Source organism: Actinia tenebrosa, unplaced genomic scaffold (assembly GCF_029948245.1).
Source record: "Actinia tenebrosa isolate PJP-AT-01 unplaced genomic scaffold, QUT_ActTen_1.0 PGA_scaffold11__36_contigs__length_13525064, whole genome shotgun sequence".
In the NCBI taxonomy this organism is placed as follows: Eukaryota; Metazoa; Cnidaria; class Anthozoa; order Actiniaria; family Actiniidae; genus Actinia; species Actinia tenebrosa.
The window spans coordinates 12,704,202-12,725,303 of NW_028292571.1; the positions used below are offsets into that span (position 1 = coordinate 12,704,202).

The 21,102-nt window shown below is 36.9% G+C and overlaps 2 protein-coding genes across 4 annotated transcripts; both read left to right on the top strand.

The window, feature by feature from the left end:
* The first annotated feature begins 108 nt into the window (after window positions 1-108).
* On the top strand, window positions 109-8,133 carry LOC116306406 (proteasome subunit beta type-4). Its single transcript, XM_031716455.1, has 9 exons — window positions 109-263; window positions 1,146-1,222; window positions 2,552-2,681; window positions 3,952-4,035; window positions 4,413-4,475; window positions 4,935-5,016; window positions 5,506-5,622; window positions 7,076-7,164; window positions 8,024-8,133. The coding sequence occupies exons 1-9, from the start codon at window positions 130-132 to the stop codon at window positions 8,034-8,036; spliced, it is 789 nt and encodes a 262-aa protein (XP_031572315.1). The 5' UTR covers window positions 109-129; the 3' UTR covers window positions 8,037-8,133.
* A 2,576-nt stretch (window positions 8,134-10,709) lies between these two features.
* Window positions 10,710-19,184, top strand: LOC116306417 (cationic amino acid transporter 3). 3 transcript variants are annotated; one of them, XM_031716468.2, is made up of 3 exons: window positions 10,710-11,000; window positions 15,298-17,265; window positions 18,058-19,184. In XM_031716468.2, the coding sequence occupies exons 2-3, from the start codon at window positions 15,543-15,545 to the stop codon at window positions 18,282-18,284; spliced, it is 1,950 nt and encodes a 649-aa protein (XP_031572328.2). In that variant the 5' UTR covers window positions 10,710-11,000; window positions 15,298-15,542; the 3' UTR covers window positions 18,285-19,184. The 3 variants fall into 3 exon arrangements, with proteins under 3 accessions (XP_031572328.2, XP_031572330.2, XP_031572329.2); XM_031716470.2 differs by lacking the exon at window positions 10,710-11,000 and adding an exon at window positions 13,177-13,291; XM_031716469.2 differs by lacking the exon at window positions 10,710-11,000 and adding an exon at window positions 14,922-15,204.
* Window positions 19,185-21,102: the final 1,918 nt, after the last annotated feature.

The window sequence follows — 21,102 nt, forward strand, 5'->3', positions numbered from 1 at the left end:
AAAAATATCTTTATTGGTATAAACAAATATGCAACAATCTTTCCTCTCCCTTCCCTCCCATAGTAAAATTATTAGTGTCTCCCCGCATTGACACCTGGGAATGACTCAGTAAAAATCTCCAAATCCAAGATGGCGGCCCAATACTTTTCTTTAAACTCGAGTTTTCCTCAGCCTTTGTGGTCCAATGGCCCCTCACCTGGCGGGTATTACAACTTCCCTGGAGGAAAGAGTCAAGCAGAATCCGGTCCTTTGAAAAAAACGCTGTAAGTATAGAGAATTTGGTACATTTGTGAGCATTTTTCGTTATCTTTTGTGCAAGTTGAAAACATGTCATTCTGACAAAAATGTAAATTATTCTTTGTTAAAATCGTGGTGAATAATGCAGTAATTTGTCGACATAAGAATGTGTTCAGCATTGTTGTTTTGGCGGCAAAAGAATTGGAGATAAAATGCTTATACTGGCTTTTCTATAAAAAAGCTCCCATGTGCTTGAAGCTTTATTTGTCTTTTGGTCTCTTTTCGTGTAAAACTAAAAAATACCGACTCTTGAAATCTTTTGGAGAATTTAACTAAGTTTTGCTTTTGCTACTGTTGTTTTAATATTTTATTGTTGCTTCCATGTTGAATTGGAGAATGGATACAAAGATAGTATTGTATATTCGTGGGGTGCAACCATAGTATAGGACTCAAAATCCATCAAGATATTATTAACTTTGAAACAGCCGCCATGTTGGTTTATCTAAAAAGAGAAGCTAATGAGGAATGCTTTGTTATCATCAACCAACATGGCGGCTATGACGAAACATGCACCCCAAGAATAGGAGGATACCAAACAAACAGCCACTATGTTGGTTGATCTAACAAGAGAAGCTAATGAGGATCCCCCCTAGGGGGAGGTGGGGATATTTTCTGGAACTACGCAATATACCCTCCTCAGATTCTCACCACCACTTGGAAATTGCAATCCCTGTTCATGTATAGACCTCTCGTAGCACATTGGAAGCACCTTCAATTTGGAAGACATATAACAATAGGTTTCCACTTCTCAGGAGATTGAAATTATTTTATTTTATCCTCTAAATTGAGCTGCCTTGACGTCACATGAAAGGGATCTATTAAACTTTTACACTTTGATTTTGTTCTAGTCATCCAACCACTCAAGGAACATCAGTCCTGGGAATCAAATTTGATGGAGGAGTTTTGATGGCTGCAGACACACTAGGTAAAACTAACCGTTACTACACATTCCACTAATAAATACTGCAGTTTCTGACTACACACATGACTCTTCCCACACATGAATAATCTTCCCACTGCTTATACGCAAAAGAGATCAGAGTCAGTGCATTTATAGAAACTTAAGCCTTCAGAATAAACTTTCTACATGTCATTTTCTTGATGCCCTGAAATGGTAACCTCTGAGCTGATCAAAGTCAGGGCATGGCTAACTCACAGATCAAACCCTGAAACAGCCTTTGAGCTGATCAAAGTCAGGGCATGGCTAACTCTCAGATCAAACCCTGAAATCAACCTCTGGGCTGATCTAAGTCAGGGCATGGCCACTGTGACTCTCAGATCAAATCCTGAAACAACTTCTGGGCTGATATAATTCAAGACACGTCTAACTTACAGATCAAACCCTACAACAACCTCTAGACTTATCTATGCCAGGGGACAGCTAGTGTAACTCATAGATTGAACCCTGAAACAAACTCTGGGCTGATCTAAGTCAGGTCACAACTAACTCACAGATCCAACCCTGAAACAACCCTTATGGGCTGATTGAAGTCATGGGCATGGCTAGCTCACAGATAGATACCCTAAAACAACCTCTAGGCTGATCTAAGTCAGGGCATGGCTAACTCACAGATTAAACCATGAAACAACCTCTGGGCTGATCTAAGTCAGGGCATGGCTAACTCACAGATCAAACCCTGAAACAACCTCTGGGCTGATCTAAGTCAGGGCATGGCTAATTCACAGATACTGTAGAACCCTGAAACAACCTCTGGGCTGATCTAAGTCAGGGCACGGCTAACTCACAGATTAAACCCTGAAACAACCTCTGGGCTGATCTAAGTCAGGGCATGGCTAACTCACAGATTAAACCATGAAACAACCTCTGGGCTGATCTAAGTCAGGGCATGGCTAACTCACAGATCAAACCCTGAAACAACCTCTGGGCTGATCTAAGTCAGGGCATGGCTAACTCACAGATAGAACCCTGAAACAACCTCTGGGCTGATCTAAGTCAGGGCATGGCTAACTCACAGATTGAACCCTCAAACAACCTCTGGGCTGATCTAAGTCAGGGCATGGCTAACTCACAGACCGAACCCTGAAACAACCTCAGGGCAGATCTAAATCAAGGCATGGCTAACTCACAGATTAAACCTTGAAATAATTACCTGAGACCTCAGAGGAAAGACACAAGTGTGTGTACTACTAAATGTACAGCATTGTTGATTCCAGGGAATCAACAACGCCGCATTCATACACCACATCTATTAATAGTACTTCCATTAAAGAGCACTCTATCTGTTATTCCCAGGTTCGTATGGTTCTTTGGCAAGGTATAGATCAATATCTCGTATCATGAAAGTCAATGGCAATACCCTCCTTGGAGCCTCAGGAGATTATGCTGACTTCCAGTATATTAAAGCCATACTTGAACAAAAAATGTAAGTACATCACTGTTCTACACACAGGTCATTAACTATATAGAGGATATTACATGGGCGAGCGGAGATACGAATTTTATCTTTGAGTGTTGAAAATATCTCTCACGAGTGAGTGCAGCAAACAAGTGAGAGATTTTCAACACGAGAAGATAAATTTCGTATCTCCAAGCACCCATGTAATATTCTGTTTGTTATGTTTATTATCCATAAAATCAACTTAATAAGCTTTTTATTATTATAACTAGCTAACTAATAGCTTAAATACGCAAGGTAACGATATTTTCACATGTGAAAATATCAGTTTTTCGAAAAGGAGAAATATAGGTATTTTATGGATAATTATATGATAAATTATGGTTTTCTAATCTTTAATAAAAGGGATTACAAACTCCAATAGACCTCTACGGCTTGGCGTAATGTTTTCCCATTTCAGACCACATGTCATTCCCTTATGAATAATATTCTTTGTTTAAGCTAAAACCATATTTACATGTCTTCTCATGTGCAACCAAGCGCAAACCTTAAACAAAGAAATGATACTCTAGGGAATGACATGTGGTCTGAAATGGGACAACATTACATCAGAACCGAGGAGGTCTATTTGTCATCACCTTTTGAGAATTTTAGTTTGAAAAAAATGTTCATAGGAGCATTCTAACCACCCAAACTGCATACTGTAGTTGATTTTATTGATCGCTTATCAATGTAAGGTCTAATTAAATTTGGAAAATCGAAACTGAGACCAGCATCGAAGTATCTGAAATCTGCGTTTTTGAAATAACTCAATTCACCTTTTTGGCGTTAGCCGTCACGTCGTAAACAATTTGTTGGATTGTGTTACGGTTAGAGGATGACACTTGACAGTAATTCAACTGATAAACTTGTCGTCCTCTGTTAACCTCTCTAGTTAATTAGGGACGGGACCGCCATTAATGTGATCATACGAGCCACATGAAGGGCTAACTATATGTAGATGTAATTACAAAGATAGCACCTTCTCCTCAGTTATTTTAAGACCCTGAGTGTTGGTCCAGCCGAGGCTTGAACAATGACCTCCCAGACAACAGACTGACCCTCTTACCAACTGAGCTAGCCGGGTGGCGGTATTTGAATGGCCACATCTGGCTTTCAAAAGAAATTGATAAGATTAGCACCATGATAAATGAGTAGGATTTAAAAAATCGAATTGGTATCCTTCAATACTCTCAATAAATAAAAATATATTACCATGAAATTATCATTTATAGACATAAATTTATTATAATTCTAGTATTGACGATGCTTGTTTGGATGATGGTCATGGATACACACCGCAGTCTATTTTCTCCTGGATAACGAGAGTCATGTACCATAGGTACAGTAATCACGTCAACTTACTTATATTAGGGAAAGTTCATTTAATGTGCCGAGAGGGGGGTTAAGATATTCTGGGGGGGGGGGGGGGGGTTGGGGGGTTGTAGCTTGTACTTTATTCACTTCTTTTCTAGTACAACCCTTGGGAATATTGAGATTAAAGAAAAATTATATTCTTCTTATTTTTCTTATTGTGGTTAGAAATGTTCAATATGGATACTGGTTTCAAATTTAGCACACTTTCAGTTTATCAATGAGTTAATTTCTTTAATAATTTTAATTAAAATGTTAGTAATAGTAAAATAGATGTTAATAATAATAGAATTTTAATATACATGTAATGTTATTTAATGATTGTAATTAAATTGTATTTTTTAGACGTACTAAATTTGATCCTCTGTGGAACCAAGTAGTTGTTGGTGGATTTTACAAAGGAGAAAGGTATGAATTGATGATAAATTACTATATAGTTAGGATAGTATGCGCAAGCTGATTGGTCGAAAATTGTGCTTAATTAGTGAACGGAGCACAGTGCTGGTGCCATCCGGGTGCGAGAGGTTCTGCTAGATCCTGCTACCTTCATTCTTTTTGCGTAAATAAATTCAATACCGAAATAAAATTAGTAACTATATAATAAAACCAATAAAACAACTTTTTCCATGCTTCGTTCAGTAATAAAGCACTTAAGAAGCATCGTAAGCACTCAAGAAGCATGAGAAGCACTCGCCTGTGACTTGTCCTTCTCCTTACACTTCTTTCATGCTTACGCCACTTCCTACGTGCTTTATTACTGAACGAAGCGTGGAAAAAGCTGTTTTATAAATTTGTTAAATACTAGTAAGCTGTGTTCCTTAATAATTTCATCTTCATCACTCCATTTTATATTTTCTCAATTTTTAGTTTTCTAGGCTACGTAGACAAGATTGGAATCGCATTTGAGGCTCCAACCATTGCTAGTGGTTTTGGTGCTTACCTCGCACAAGTAAGTACACGAGATCTGCAACTGTTGAGGTATGATGTAATCAGCAGGGAAAAGGAACATGAACACCCTGCCAGCAGTACTGGGGAGGGAGGTGGGGCACAATTCAGCTTCCTAAGCTTCAAATGACCTTATGTAATAGACCCTTTTCGAGTTCCAAATTACAGCTGTGTTCCTTGATTACAGACTCATTTGTACAGGGTTAGCCTCGCATCAGTGTTTAGATATTCGCAAATACCAACGGTAAAGTAAAGAATGCACAACTTCAACAATACGGACACTTTGAAACTTGACGGACCTTCACTGGAACACATGAATATTCTTCATAAAATCGAGGCTAAGCCTGAGTAAATGGGGTTGTAATCAAGAAACAAAGTGGTAATTTGGAACTCAAAAAGGGCCTATTGATAAGACATAGAGAGCTAATTTATCAACTCCATGCAACTTAACTATTCAGTGAAAATAGTCTAAAATATTCTTTTTTTAATACAGCCTCTTCTACGTGATGCATTTGAGAAGAACCCTAATATGTCCCTGGAACAAGCCAAGCATGTGATTATTGAATGTCTAAAAGTACTGTTCTACAGGGATGCAAGATCGCTCAATAAGGTATACAAACAGACTTATAAATGGATAATGGCATTTAGAAGTGGCTATGACAACAAAAAATTAGATTTTTACATGAACGTTTTTAAAGTGCTTATAAGCCTTTGCACAATATTTTCAGAATTGATTCTTTAGATAGTTGATTGTGAAAATATATGACGTAACATAAGGGGTCATCTAATATACAACACTGCCTGCACTCGTTCTGGAATGGAGTATTTTAAAAGCATCACCCTTTTACTCGTGACTCATGTGAAGGTTCTTACAAATTTCTTTTCAAAAAAATGTCCAGTGTTCAATATTAAAAGTTGCCACAAAATAACTCAAATCCCTTATGTTACGTCATAGTCACTTATTGGAAATATAATCCTTCGTATCTCAAAGACCCGACATTCAAATGACGAATTATTTTCACAATCAACTATTCACTATTTAAAGAATTTTTTTTTTTTTTTTGACGATACAACAGTGGAAATGAGCTTACTGGGAACCCTGTGGTAAATCAGCAAGAAAATAAGGGTCGGTCGCGCAACAGGAAACACACTTATTTTTTTGTTTGGACTAAGAGGAAAACTTGTGTTAAAAAGTCTGTAACTATACTGAAAAATTAGAAAATGCATGCACGTGCTGTGTGCACTCATAAAGCAAGCGGGGGTTGGCAGAACACAAGAGGAGTGTTAGGACGAGTATTACGCATAGTGGAGAGCTTCTCAACCCTTCTCCAGTTTTCTGTCAATCCCCAAGTGCTTTACAACTACATACACCTACTTGCAAGAACGTTGTCATATGATATTAGAACATTAGTAATTTAGTGAGAAAGAAATACATTAAAAGACAAAAGAAAAAGTTCAGCTTCAGTGATCTTTTGTTTTTTAATATACACTTATTTCAATAAAGTTAGTCACCTGAAAAGCTACAAAGCTGAGACCTGCAAGGATTATGGGTAGATACATTTTATATGTTTCGACTGCTTTAATAACTATTGAGGGATTTTGGATCTTTTACCATTTACAGTCTCACCTCTTCTGAGCATCATCAAGCTGCAAATCGTATCAAAAGCTTTACTTGTTTGATATTAAAAAATTCCCATGATCCTCAGTGATCTCAGCTTTCTAGGTTTTTTGGTGACTAACTTTATTGAAATAAGTGTAATTCCTATTCCACTAAATCACTAATGTTCTATTTTCGTAGAGTACAAACACTATAAGTGTGTAACATAAATACCACTAGATACTGCTAAATTATGCTAATCCTATTGTTTTCTATTGTTTAATTAGCAATATTTACTACTATTCTATTTACTAGAGTGTTTGTACTCTATGACAAAGTGCTTGCAAGTATGTTTACACACTTTCATAACTTCCTCATACACACTTTCATAAACCCATCTTCCCTACAGAACTACATTTGGTGAAAAAAAGAAAGATTAGTATTCACAATATTGTTTGTGTTCTAGTTTGAGCTGGCCATAGCAACCAAAGATGGTACAGTAATCGAACCAGTACAATCCGCAGACACAAACTGGAGCATTGCAAAAATGGTCAAGTAAGTAACATTACTGTTAAACAGTTCTCAAAGTCTTTCACTGATAGAGCTCCTAAAGATTTATTTCGCGCCAAAACACATAGTTAGAGTCCCAAGTCTGTAACTCATGCGGATTATGTCAGAGCCCTCGTACTTCGCCGTAGGTCAAAAGAAACGCAGGCTCGAGATTGAGCTACTAAGTATGGCATAGAAATACTTTAATCGTCTCTCACCTCTGGGGTCTCTGGTTGGATTCCTGGACTCAGCATCACATGTGAATAGAGTTTGTTAGGTCTCTCCTTTGATTCTAAGGTTTTTCCCTGCGCAAAATTCCAATAGACTGAGTATCGAATTCCAAATTACCGCGGTGTGTCTTGTCACAAACTCATTTACTCAGGGTAAGCCTCGAATCAGTGTCTAAATATTCACAAATACCAACGGTAAAGTGAAGAATGCACAATTTCAAATATACAAACACTTCGAAATTCCAAGGACCTTCATTTGAACACATGAATATTCTGCACAAAGTCGAGGCTAACCCTGAGCAACAGAGAACTCGAAACAGACCGTTTTCTCGAGGTTGCGTGCGCATCCAAATTTAAGAAACTTGGCGGGCAACAATACCAGAACAGGAGCTTTATGATGAGATTTATCATCTATGAGATTTTTTCCGATAAGAATTCATAAATTTGATTGTTCTCATCTTTAAATATAAAACTGGCTTCTCAATTTTACTGAATTTGTGTTTTTCAATTTGTGGCCCGTCAAGATTGCATGCGCACGCAACCTTGAGAAAACGGTCAACTGAAGTATTTGTTTTGTGAATTAGCTTTAGACATATATATTTTTTAATTTCCTTTTTTCACTTTTCTTTTTCAAGGGGTTATGAGTAGTACGGCTTCCAACATAACACCAAGCTTCTCGTTTCTTCATTTTTCTGTGTCTTTGTAAAGCAATACCATATATGTACCAATAAATGGATTAAATTAATATGTGCTGTGTTTTCTGATCAAATATAGATCGTGTGTCATAAGTCTACGTAATCAATAAACTGGTGGTGATGGTGGTGATGGTGACACTGATGATGATGATGACACTGGTGGTGGTGATGATGATGACACTGGTGATGGTGATGATGATGACACTGGTGGTGATGATGACACTGGTGATGATGATGATGGTGACACTGGTGATGGTGATGACACTGGTGATGATGATGACACTGGTGATGATGATGATGACACTGGTGGTGGTGATGATGATGACACTGGTGATGATGGTGACACTGGTGATGGTGATGACACTGGTGATGATGATGACACTGGTGGTGATGATGATGACACTGGTGGTGATGATGACACTGATGGTGATGATGATGACACTGGTGGTGATGGTGATGCTGTTGATGACAATGATGATGTTGATGACAATGACGATGAGGCAGATTTTTTAATCTGCTTATACACTCGATGTAGCATACACTTAACACATAGATCTTTACCGAGTGACAAAAACACATTTCATAAATGATGATGATGATAAAGATAAGGATGACTATCTAGTAATCATCCTAGACATGATAATTTGTTTTGTCACTGGGGTGGAAATATCTATAATAACGAAGGACATCGAACGATTTTGTATTCATATTTTACATTAATATACTGCTCATGCATTACATTGTTTATGCGACACATTTCTGCTCCAAGATAAACTTAAGGAGTGGCTGATCTGATAACGTGGTTAATCACCCATTACATTTCTGGATCTAACTCATAAAGTTTTCAAAAAAATTGCATTTGAAGCTACTCTGTTCTTCAATTTCATTACAATCGATAATAAAAAGTACTAAAGCTATTCAAAAATATCTGTAAATTTAATCCTATGAATCACTTGTTCAATTGTCATGATTCATTGATCCGAATACGCTTCGCTTTTTCCAGATCACCAAACACAGAAATATTAAGAATACTCTGGTAAATGGTTATTCAATTTATTCATTCGTAAATATGCTTCATAAAAGAGGATTTCATTAACATTTTTAATATTAAATTGACGATTATTAATTTTCATTAATATGATTTTTTTTTTTTGATTTTTTTTTTTTTTTTATTTTTTTTTTTTTTTTTTTACTTTTTAAATTTCTATATTGTGATTTAATTTTGTTTTAATAGTTTGTACTCTATTCAATGTCTTATTGATGATTTTTCAGCCATTGTTTTCTTTGACATGTACAATCGTTGTACAAAATACTCAAAAACTATTTTGCAAATTATCGTCTAACACAATGCTTTAGTTTTTTGATTCTCAAAACTTTACACTTATTTTCATGAAATTTTAGATTTTTTAAAGATTTTTATACAATCTTTTTTTTTTTTCGCTTCGTTTGAGAAAAAGTAAACAATGGATATCTATAATTATAAGATAGCGTCTCTAAAGAGTTGTTCAAGCGAAATTACGGAAACAATAGCATGAAAAAGAATTCTTGTTTTGCAGCATTTTAGTTCATAATAATAAGCTTTCTTTATTCTTTCTTGAAATTTTATAGCGTGCTTTCGTTGTATACTCTTTAATTTTGTATTATATCTATTTTTATTGAGGAAACCTATTTAGTTATCTTTCCGTCTTTAAATCAACTTTATAGCAGGGGCGGATCCAGGGGGGTGAATCGGGTGAATTTTCACCCCCCCCCCCCTTTTTTCTATGCAGTTATGTCTTCAAATTTCATAATTAATTTGTTATCTGTTATGATTTGAGGGGGGGATGTGCAAAGGGGAAATGATTGATAAGAATTTGAAACGTCAATTTATATATCATTGAGGCCACATGTAATCCACAAAAACGCCTCGTTATATGCTGTTGCTCGCTCCGTGTGCTTTCTTGTCTGCCATTTTGAGTAATAATGCAGCGTTCTACTATTTTCAAAGTCGGCAAAATGTACGGCAGAATTGGCATAACTATGATATAATATTATAACTTTTTTAAATGCTTTAAAAATTGCATTTCTGTGGGTGTCAAATTCGAAAATTCCTGGGAAATCATGTACGGACCTCAATAATTGCTTCAACATTTGGCGCTTGTTCATTTAAAAAACATCACCCCCCTTTTGAAAATCCTGGATCCGCGCCTGTATAGGTTTTTAAATCTTTTTGTGTGTGTGTGTGTTATAAAACGTTTGTATATTGTATAAGACCCTTTTATTTCGAAGATTTTTAAAACAATACTGACTTTAAATCTTCAGTGCATTCACAAACTTTTCAATAGAGTTTTATTATCTTCAATTTCAACCTCTATAGCTTTTGAATAATTCATAGTTTATACAAAAGTGCTAGAAAAATATTTAAAGAAATTCTCAAAAAGCTTTAAGAATATTAAAACTTCCGAGTCCTGACAAAATATAATATTGAAAATTTATCTCAAAGATTATGAGAAAATGTTCTATTTTTTATATTTTCTTCGTGGATTTGATGGACTTCGGTGTATACTCGTGTGATAGGAACTGAAGTCCTTTTTACGGCTGGCTGGGCTAACACAGATCAAGCTGCGTATACCATGCTCTATTGACTTTATCTATGCATAAACCTATATGCGTCTCTTGTTAAGTTTACAGCATCAATCTTAGGGTCTTTTAGACAATAAACAAATGGATCCAGAGACGCGAAACATTGAATTTGAAGGAGTGTCTTAGACTAGAACTGGCTCAAAAGAGACTATACACTCTCTGACTTGCAAGGCGTCATATCACGGGACGCATAAAAACTAACTTGGCATGAGGATTTCGTGCTGTGTTCACGAATTACAAACTTACAAACCTTCAATTCATTTGAGAGCGAATTCTAGCGCCGAAAGAAATCCAGGTTAGTCGAAAATACTTAAATACCTTATGAAAGTAAGTAAAATTTTTCAATAAGTAGATATGTGTGTACATAAACTTTATTATTTCCATACGAGTTCTGGAACTCTTTTGTAACAACACTAAAGCAATTGCAGTGTGTTGAGATAGACACCTAATGGATAAAATTTAGTCCATTCGAGTTTTAAGCTATGTTATTTTTTTGCGAGTTGCTTTTGTTCCCCAAATTTTGCCTAATTACCGTCTAGTCTAAAAAAAATAAATTTGGCGCTAAATTTTGTAGGTACAATTTTCCGCTTTGATTTGATCCTATTTGTGTGGTTCAGTCTTTCTTTTTTGGCTTCATTTTTCTCTAAGAACTATGTGAAAAATCAGTGACAGGCCTAAAAAGGACTTAATATAAAGCGATGGAGAATTATTGACAAAAAAAATATTTTATAAAAATTCGTAAACCTAGCAAGAAATATTGTTAAATAATCATTGCTGAACAATAACTGTGTCTTTCTAGAGACTTTTAAGGTCATGGCTTACTATATTTCTTACATTTTTCATTAATTTTTTAATTTGTTTATTGGTATTTGATTCAAAAATGCATAAGAATATTAATGTAAGCCTTTGATTTGGGTTATGTTTTTTTTAGGGTTTTTTTCAATGATATTTTAGGGTCTCGAAGATGCGTTTTCGTCACGGTACGAAACTTGAATTCGTTATCTGCGCATAAATGATCCCAGAATAGCATAATACATGTGGTCACTGAATGGTGAGATCCATGCAGTGTCTAAACACCTTGGTAAAAATTATTCTAACTTTTACAAACTTTTTTTTTTTAACTAAATCTTTAATTAATGTGAGTCAATTTGTCATCTTTCATTGGATTACTTTTTGATCCATGTGTTTGTACTCGGCTTCCCAGATAATGCTTGAATAAGATGCCAATATAAAGAGAAGCTTTAGGATTTTTTATTTTTTATTTTTTATTTTTTTGTTATTTTGTCTAATTTATTTCCCGTCATAATTAAACAGTCTAATAAAATAACTTTAACACTATAATCAAAAGTAGAGTGAAGGCATTTAACCCGTGAAATAAAAAAGGTTAGTCAATGTGTAATAATCAAATTGACACGAAAGAAAACAATGGAATTAGGGTCTACTAAAAGTGTATTAGTCTAATATCTATTTCACGGGTTTAATGACTTCACTCTAACTTGAAATTACGAATTAGTGGATGAGTTATATCATACCGCATAACAACATATGAAAGAAACTATTGCTAAATCGATTAGGCAAATTAATAAATACATACATGGCGGCTGTTTTATTGTTATTAATATCTCAAAGGATTTTGGGTCGATCATGTGTTGCACTCTAAGAACGAGTGGATGTACTGCAAAAGGGGTGAAATTCCATGCAGTCTGAATTTTAAACAGCCACTGACTCCCATTTTTTTCTAGTATAAACCGAATCAAAATATGGCGACCAATTTGAATAACTATTGCTCTTCACTGACTAGCGACTGACCAGCCTTTCACATGTTCGATAGGTTAATTAGCCACTAGTTAGTGAAGAACAATGGTTATTCAAATTGGTCGCCATATATATCGCGGAGTGATTCGACAATGCGATCTTTTGCCCATTAACGTCCTATTGTATCCTTTCGGGAATGACACGTGGTCTAAAATGGGGAGAAATAGGGGGAAATATACGCCGAACGCAAAATGGTCCATTTTCGAATCACCTAGTCCTAATATTTTGCACGAGAGGGGTTTGGGTAGACAACTACCATATGTGGTAAATCATTTAGCGCATGCGCACTATTTATTCGCACAGATAATTTGTTGTTTTTCTTCATACGATAATTTTGAAGAAAAAATATATTCCGTCCTGTTGGTACAAATAATAATAATAATAATAAAACAAGAAAATAATGATTAACACTGAAAAAAACTCCTAGGGTTTCAATTAGAATTAAAATTTACATTCTTTTTTACAATCCTATTTTCGAGAAAATTTAATTAGTAAAAAAAAATATCATCGCCTCCAGCCAATCAGATAACTTCACCTCCTTCTGTTAAGCTGGATGTCAACTGGCCAAATTTCTTAAAAAGTGCCGGTAATTATTTTATTTTCCTGTGAATTACAATCTTTTGTACACCCACGGAGAGTCGTGTTACTTAAGTCACTAGAGCAAGAAAGCAATGAGGGAAGATCACTTGAAACGTTTCTCTGGAAAATAATCGAGTGACTTTACCAGAGAGGAATATATACGCCTTGATAAGCTAAAGAACAAGCGACGATGTAAGTAGCTGTTGATAGATCTCTGTGTTTTTATATTTATTCATAAAGAGAAAAAGATCTCGATTGTACCGAAAAAACTGGAGAAAACTAGAGCTATTTAAAATATATTTAAAATATATTTTTTATTTTTGAGCTGGAAAATATTTCAAATACTTGATGAATTTTCAGTCGGGTTTTCTTTACCTTTGTTAAATTCAAAATTTAAACGTGAACTTTGGATTTTGAAGGAAAAAATTAGAAATTGTAATAGGTATTGTATAGTAGTTACATTGACTTTCTTTAACTGTTAAATAAAGAATATTTTATTCAAACCTTGTTCTCTGACAAAGAGAGCTTTAAGAGAGCTATACTTGTAGGAAGTAAGTTTTCGAAGTGAACAGTTTATTGTTTTGAAGAATCGATAAACCTATCCATAGCAACTGAAACTTCGTTTCATAATATTCATCGCTTTTTGGGGACAAAACCTAGGAGAATGATGTTATCATTTACAGACTTCCTATCGTACAACACTTCCAATTCAAAATAAAGTGATATTGAAATTAATATGCAAGTTTTATATGATAAAAATATAATTTTCTAAGTCGTGATTCAATCGTGACTTCTGCTTTATTCTGTGAGTGAAAAAGCTTCTACGCATCTGAGTGTTGATTGTACAAAAATAATAAAACATAATTGGAATAATCAAAATAAGGTTTGACTTGAAAAAGAATAGGAAAGTCATCGACTATTTTTGTTCATCGCACAAGAATAAATGAAAAAGCTCTTTTTACGAAGATGACTTGAAAACAATATTTGAGGCATCTAGTTTTCTCTCCGAATCTCGAGCAATAATCGTGAAGCAATTTTTTTTTCTTTCAAAATTTTGAAATCTTTTGTCGTTGTTTTGTTAAATGGCTTATTTTTGGAACAAAAAAATTATCAATCGACTTTTTTTATTTGCTTATTTAAAGCTAGCTACTTTGTTATATATTGATTCTGTGTGAGCTTGCAAAAGGACACTAAAAAATAAATAAAGAATCGATAGCGTATTTTAGAGTCAAGAATCAAAGACATTCATCAACAACACAGTTAGTATTACATCAATATATATGCAGAACAGGTGTTAATATAGATTTAAGACCCGGATTTTTTCCTACTAAATACGATTTATTTTGTCTTTATTTTTTCATCTCTAGACGTTTAGAAGTTAATAATAAAAATAATTTGTAGAGGATTAGGTTTTTTAAAGGTTTGCATTAAGAAAGTTTCACCTCGATTGTTATTCGTTCCACGCTTGATATAATCAAGTCCATCAATCGCAACCTGAATTGGAAGTCACTCGCTATATAGGCGTTGTTGATATAGTTTTAGTAATATCATATAACCCATTAATCCACGACCTCTTAAAAACCAAACCATCGTCACGCAATATTTTTTCATTCCTATGATTTCCCCTTTCGTTGTTCGCGTCCAAATCAACTCTAGATTCATTTTTTGTTTCGCTTCGTCTCGACCACGTGCTACAAACGTCATAATTCTTTCTTTCATTCAGCAAAAATACCTAATTTTGACAGCCCCACCAAAAGCAGCTGATTCTAATTCAACACTTTCAGCATTTCCTCTTGTTTTATTGGCCATCAAGTGTATGAATATTATAAGCTTATAAATTGGCTTTGGATTTTTGAGCCATATTTTAAGTTCATCATCTTCGCTTGGATTGCTTGCTCATTTGAATAGGCATTGGCGTGGAATGACTCGTTTCAAAAAGCATTAAGATCATTCCTCGGCTTGAATTTACATACTCGATGGTTTTATCAAGAGCCGTTTCTTAATCACCACCGTACAATTCGAAGGAACTTTTATGGCTTTGAATTCGCGATAGAAGGTCTTTAATGTTCAGGCTATTTTGGTTTTATTATGCTATGGTTTTAAAGGTATAGATTATGGCTTTCACACTATCTTTTAGAATGATTTACCATGGGCAAATCTTCTTATATTTAATTTATTTTCTATTTCTATATCCGCAGAGTAAGTACTAGTCGAGATACACCGAGAACGACAGACGAACACGAAGCCAAATACGATGAATTTTGAAGGCTGAAGCTTGGTCAATATACAAAAAATTGAAGCAGGAATCGAGCTATACATATATAATAATGAATCTATCTGTGGGTGTTGGCGGTCCGATGGGCAGCTGATTTTTTATCCACTTCAAAATCAAAACATCCAACCGATATTCATCGAAGGATTTTGAATCGAATTGGCTAGCACCATGCCTCGAGTAATGGACCGAATGCTACGCCGTAAATCCCAAGGTACATGGTTCATCGAAGGACCATTAGTCCGCTGCATGAATCTCTTTGATTTAACAGTGTTAGGACTCGGTGGCTTAATAGACGCTGGTATCTATGTAGTTATAGGACAACTAGCTTTAAGACTGGCAGGTCCAGCAGTGATCATTTCGTTTCTAATAGCAGCAATAGCGGCAGTTTTATCAGGACTTTGTTATGCTGAACTTTCCTCACGGATAACAAAAACTGGCTCCGCGTATGTTTACGCTTATGTCGTTCTAGGCGAATTATGGGCCTTCTTAACGGGCTGGAGCATGATAGCAGAATATCTAGTCAATGCTGCGTCTATGGCAAGAGCGTTTGTTGGCTATGTAAACTCTCTAACCGGAGACAGTATGTATGATCTTTTTAGAGATAAAATAAGTTGGGGAATGAATCCCTTATTTGGAAACTTCCCAAATTTTCCCGCGCTTTTTCTGGTAATCGTGGCAGCGGTCATTGTCGGTCTTGGAGTGCGCGAGTCGAAGATGTTCATGGATGGAATCACTAGCATTAATGGTACAGTCATCGTGTTTGCAATCGTCTCAGGATGCGTCTTCGCTGACACGGAAAACTGGTCCTCGCTGGAGAAATTCGCTCCTAATGGGATCAGCGGTATCCTCATGGCAGCACCTAGCTGTTTCTACTGCCTCTCAGGCTTTGACGCCATACCTACAGCAAGTGAAGAGGCGTTAGATCCTCGACATGGAGTCTCTTCGGCAATCTTATTATCCTTGACGATCAGCATAACGGCCTATTTCTGTGTCGCCACCGTTCTCACGCTCATGGTCCCGTACAACGCGATCGTAGGTTACGCACCTCTTGCCGAAGCGTTCCTCACAAATGACTTCGAACCGGGATACTACATAGTGACCATTGGTGCCTTGTGTGCCGTGTTTGGTAGTCTCCTAGCAACGACTTTTGCTACCACCCGATTGGTCTATTCAATAGCCTATGATGGTCTTATCTCATCCTGCTTTGCCCGAGTGAGTGAGCGCACGCACGTGCCTTTCATCGCTGTCATTACTACGGGAATCCTAACTGGTATCCTAGCAGCCTGTATTGACATGACATTATTGGTCGAGTTGGTCTCCGTAGCAACTATTACCACGTACACAATGGTATCCCTCTGTGTTTTGCTCTCTCGTTATCAGACGGACGTTGGTAGTGTCTACCTAGATGGATACCTCCATACGAGCCCAAGCGTCGCTAAATGGCTAGAGAAAAGGTTGTTCCCCAAAGCTACCGAAAAGGCCAAAACTATTGCAGCAAAAAACTACGAGAAAATCTCCCGACTGGACCGACCGGAGGAACTGGATAAACCTGAATTCCAATCTCGGCACAGGCTATCCAAAGACACTCAATATTCTGCCACCATCGCGTTGATATTTTTCACCCTGTGCCTACTCGGGTTCTGGACGTCATTTGATGTGATGTTAGCTGACCTTAGCAGAATTGACCCCGTGGCTTTATCTTTAATGTGTCTGTATGGAATCACGTGTATTGTGACTCTAGGTGTCCTGTTTCAAATGCCCAGGAATAACGCCAAGTTTCCCTTCATGGTGCCTATGGCTATACCGATAGTCAGTATTGTGATTAATACCTTCATGTTGGTCAGGATACATTGGGCATCGTATTACATGTTCTGCTCATGGACTGCATTAGGTAAGTTAGTCGTATGCTGTAGTGGAATTGGTGGGTTGGTAGGTTGGTGGCTTGGTGGCTTGGTGGCTTGGTGGCTTGGTGGCTTGGTGGCTTGGTGGCTTGGTGGCTTGGTGGCTTGGTGGCTTGGTGGCTTGGTGGCTTGGTGGCTTGGTGGCTTGGTGGCTTGGTGGCTTGGTGGCTTGGTGGCTTGGTGGCTTGGTGGCTTGGTGGCTTGGTGGCTTGGTGGCTTGGTGGCTTGGTGGCTTGGTGGCTTGGTGGCTTGGTGGCTTGGTGGCTTGGTGGCTTGGTGGCTTGGTGGCTTGGTGGCTTGGTGGCTTGGTGGCTTGGTGGCTTGGTGGCTTGGTGGCTTGGTGGCTTGGTGGCTTGGTGGCTTGGTGGCTTGGTGGCTTGTGGGCTTGGTGGCTTGGTGGCTTGGTGGCTTGGTGGCTTGGTGGCTTGGTGGCTTGGTTGGTGGGTTGGTGGGTGGCTTGGTTCTGGTATGGTTAATCGTCGGATATTGGTTCAATAGACCTCCTTGGCTCGGCGTAATGTTGTCCCATTTCAGATCACGTGTCATTCCCTTAAGAATAATTATCTTTGTTTGAGTTGTATCCATATTCATGTGTCTTCTCATGTGCAACCGAGCGCAAACCTTAAACAAAGAAATGATACTCTAGGGAATTCGAATGACACGTGGTCTGAAATGGGACAACATTACGTCAGAGCCGAGGAGGTCTATTGGTAAATTATTAACAACCTTCACTCTTTTATATATTCTATTTTTCAAAAAAAAACTTTTCCATTTTCCCCCAGGAATGGCAATATACTTCGTATACGGCTATTCGCACAGCACAGAGTCCCACGCGCAAGAAGAACCCGAGGTGTTCATGGACTACGCGGTTGTGCCCGGGTTACCCATGGGTACTGAAGTCATAAGTCCCGTCCAGGCCCCTCTGAAGAGGAAGAATCCATTTGAATATACGGGCTTAGAGTATGAACCAGAAGAAATCGAACAGGATGAATTTGGACCAGATCACTAGCATAGTACAGTGAGCATGCCCAAATGAGTGTGTCAGCTGACCAACCACAATTTTTTTTTTTTTTTAATGGTTTTTTTTTTTTTTTTTTTTTTTTTTTTTTTTTTTTTTTTTTGTTCTAGTTCTCATACATATTATTTCCCATAAAAAGTATTCCTTCTTGGAGTGGAGATATTCTCCCTTGTTTTGAGCGGTGTTTTTTTACCGGTTTTTCCAGTTTTGTTTTCTTTACAAAACCTAGGCAGGCTAAATTCCAATTTCACAATCATAGCCCAACCCCACTCCCCCTCCCCCTCCCCCATCATCCTGTAGTAGTTCTCAACCCCTTCTCAATATGTTATAACCCCAAAAAACCCCTAACCACTTTATCGAAATAATGTACCCTCCTACGATTTTGCCAACCCCACCCTCCTGGGAAGCAAAACGGTCAAAAGATGTAAGAAATCAAAAATCTACAATCAAATACTTTTAATAAGTACCCGCTAACGTTTGTTTTTTTTAATGAGGTTCGAGGTACGAAGTATTTACAAATAATACTTTGATAAGAGATAAGAAGAAATCATGAAGTTTTATTTTGTCAAACAATCCCGTTAATAGCTAGATTGTCAATTGTCAATGTGCTGATATATGACTTTACTAACGAATCAATCCAGCTCAAGGTCCCTTGGGGAAGGCTCTGCTGGATGGCAAACAAACTATATAATGCTTCGTATCTTGAAATCGAAAATATCTTATGAGGGAAAAAAAGTATTTTTGAAAAGGTTTTGGATACGACATTAGTAATCCAGCAAAAAATCTTATTTTGCCATCTAGTAGCAATCACGTGTCAATCTATTGCAAAATGCCTATTGTGTGTTAGTAAGATATAGGTACGTTTTGGAAGGAGTGAGTGAGGGAGGAGAGAGAGGGAAGGGGAGGGGAGAGAGGGGATGGGAGGGGAGGGGAAGTTTAGGTTTGTCTGTGTTTTATCTAAATATGAATATTAAAGCTAGTAACCTTACGTAGGGAAGGAAGATTGCACATGTTAAAATATAAAAAGCGATAAAGTTATTTTATTTTTCAATAAAAATAAAGCGAAAAAATTAAAAGTACTTCGTTTATTGCGTTGAATAGCATTCCCTGAGCCCGCGATCCTTGTTGTTTCCGTGCCAAGAAACGGAAGGGACTAGCCCGATCCGGCTGCACGTACTGTTTTCTGATTGGTTAATACACCAACTACTAACTCTAGAAGAAATGAAACCGGAAGCAGAAGACCTGGTGGTCGCGGACTCCTTGGTGTAACTGGTAGTCCAGAAAGGCTCGCGTAACAAGAAGGATTCAATGAAGAGCAACACATAATAATAGCTATTCTTAGATCGAGAGAAAAACTGGGTCCAGTTGGCTTTCAAGTGCATTCTGGGTCTGTTTTAGGGGACCAAATGATAACGATCCTGACAATATGTCTACTCAAACATACCCAAAATGCACTATAATACAAACCAACATTACACCAAAACCATGCGCTATCATCCATGATTTTTGCTCCAAATGGCACAAAATGTATCAAAATCGACCAAAACCACGGGCTATAGTTCATGCTTTTTGCTCAAGTGACCCATAATCACCTTATTTGCATCCTTCATAAATAATGCATATTATCACAAAAGGTGTGAAAATGGTCCAAAATCCACCAAAACCATGGGCTATAGTCCATGCTTTTTGCCTAAAAATGGCCCAAAATGACCTATTTTGAATCCTTCATAAATAATGCATACTATATCAAAAGGTGTGAAAATAGTCCAAAATCGATCCAAAACCATGGGCTATAGTCCATGCTTTTTGCTCAAAAATGCCCCAAAATGACCCAAAATGACCTATTTTGAATCCTTCATAAATAATGCATATCATCACAAAAGGTGTGAAAATAGTCCAAAATCCACCAAAACCATGGGCTATAGTCCATGCTTTTTGCTCAAAAATGCCCCAAAATGACCTATTTTGAATCCTTCATAAATAATGCATATCATCACAAAAGGTGTGAAAATAGTCCAAAATCGACCAAAACCATGGGCTATAGTCCATGCTTTTTGCTCAAAAATGCCCCAAAATGACCTATTTTTGAATCCTTCATAAATAATGCATATCATCACAAAAGGTGTGAAAATAGTCCAAAATCGACCAAAACCATGGGCTATAGTCCATGCTTTTTGCTCAAAAATGCCCCAAAATGACCTATTTTGAATCCTTCATAAATAATGCATACTATATCAAAAGGTGTGAAAATAGTCCAAAATCCACCAAAACCATGGGCTATAGTCCATGCTTTTTGCTCAAAAATACCCCAAAATGACCTTTTTTGAATCCTTCATAAATAATGTATACTATATCAAAAGGTGTGAAAATAGTCCAAAATCGACCAAAACCATGGGCTATAGTCCATGCTTTTTGCTCAAAAATGCCCCAAAATGACCTATTTTGAATCCTTCATAAATAATGCATATCATCACAAAAGGTGTGAAAATAGTCCAAAATCGACCAAAACCATGGGCTATAGTCCATGCTTTTTGCTCAAAAATGCCCCAAAATGACCTATTTTGAATCCTTCATAAATAATGCATACTATATCAAAAGGTGTGAAAATAGTCCAAAATCGACCAAAACCATGGGCTATAGTCCATGCTTTTTGCTCAAAAATGCCCCAAAATGATCTATTTTGAATCCTTCATAAATAATGCATATCATCACAAAAGGTGTGAAAATAGTGCAAAATCCACCAAAACCATGGGCTATAGTCCATGCTTTTTGCTCAAAAATGCCCCAAAATGACCTTTTTTGAATCCTT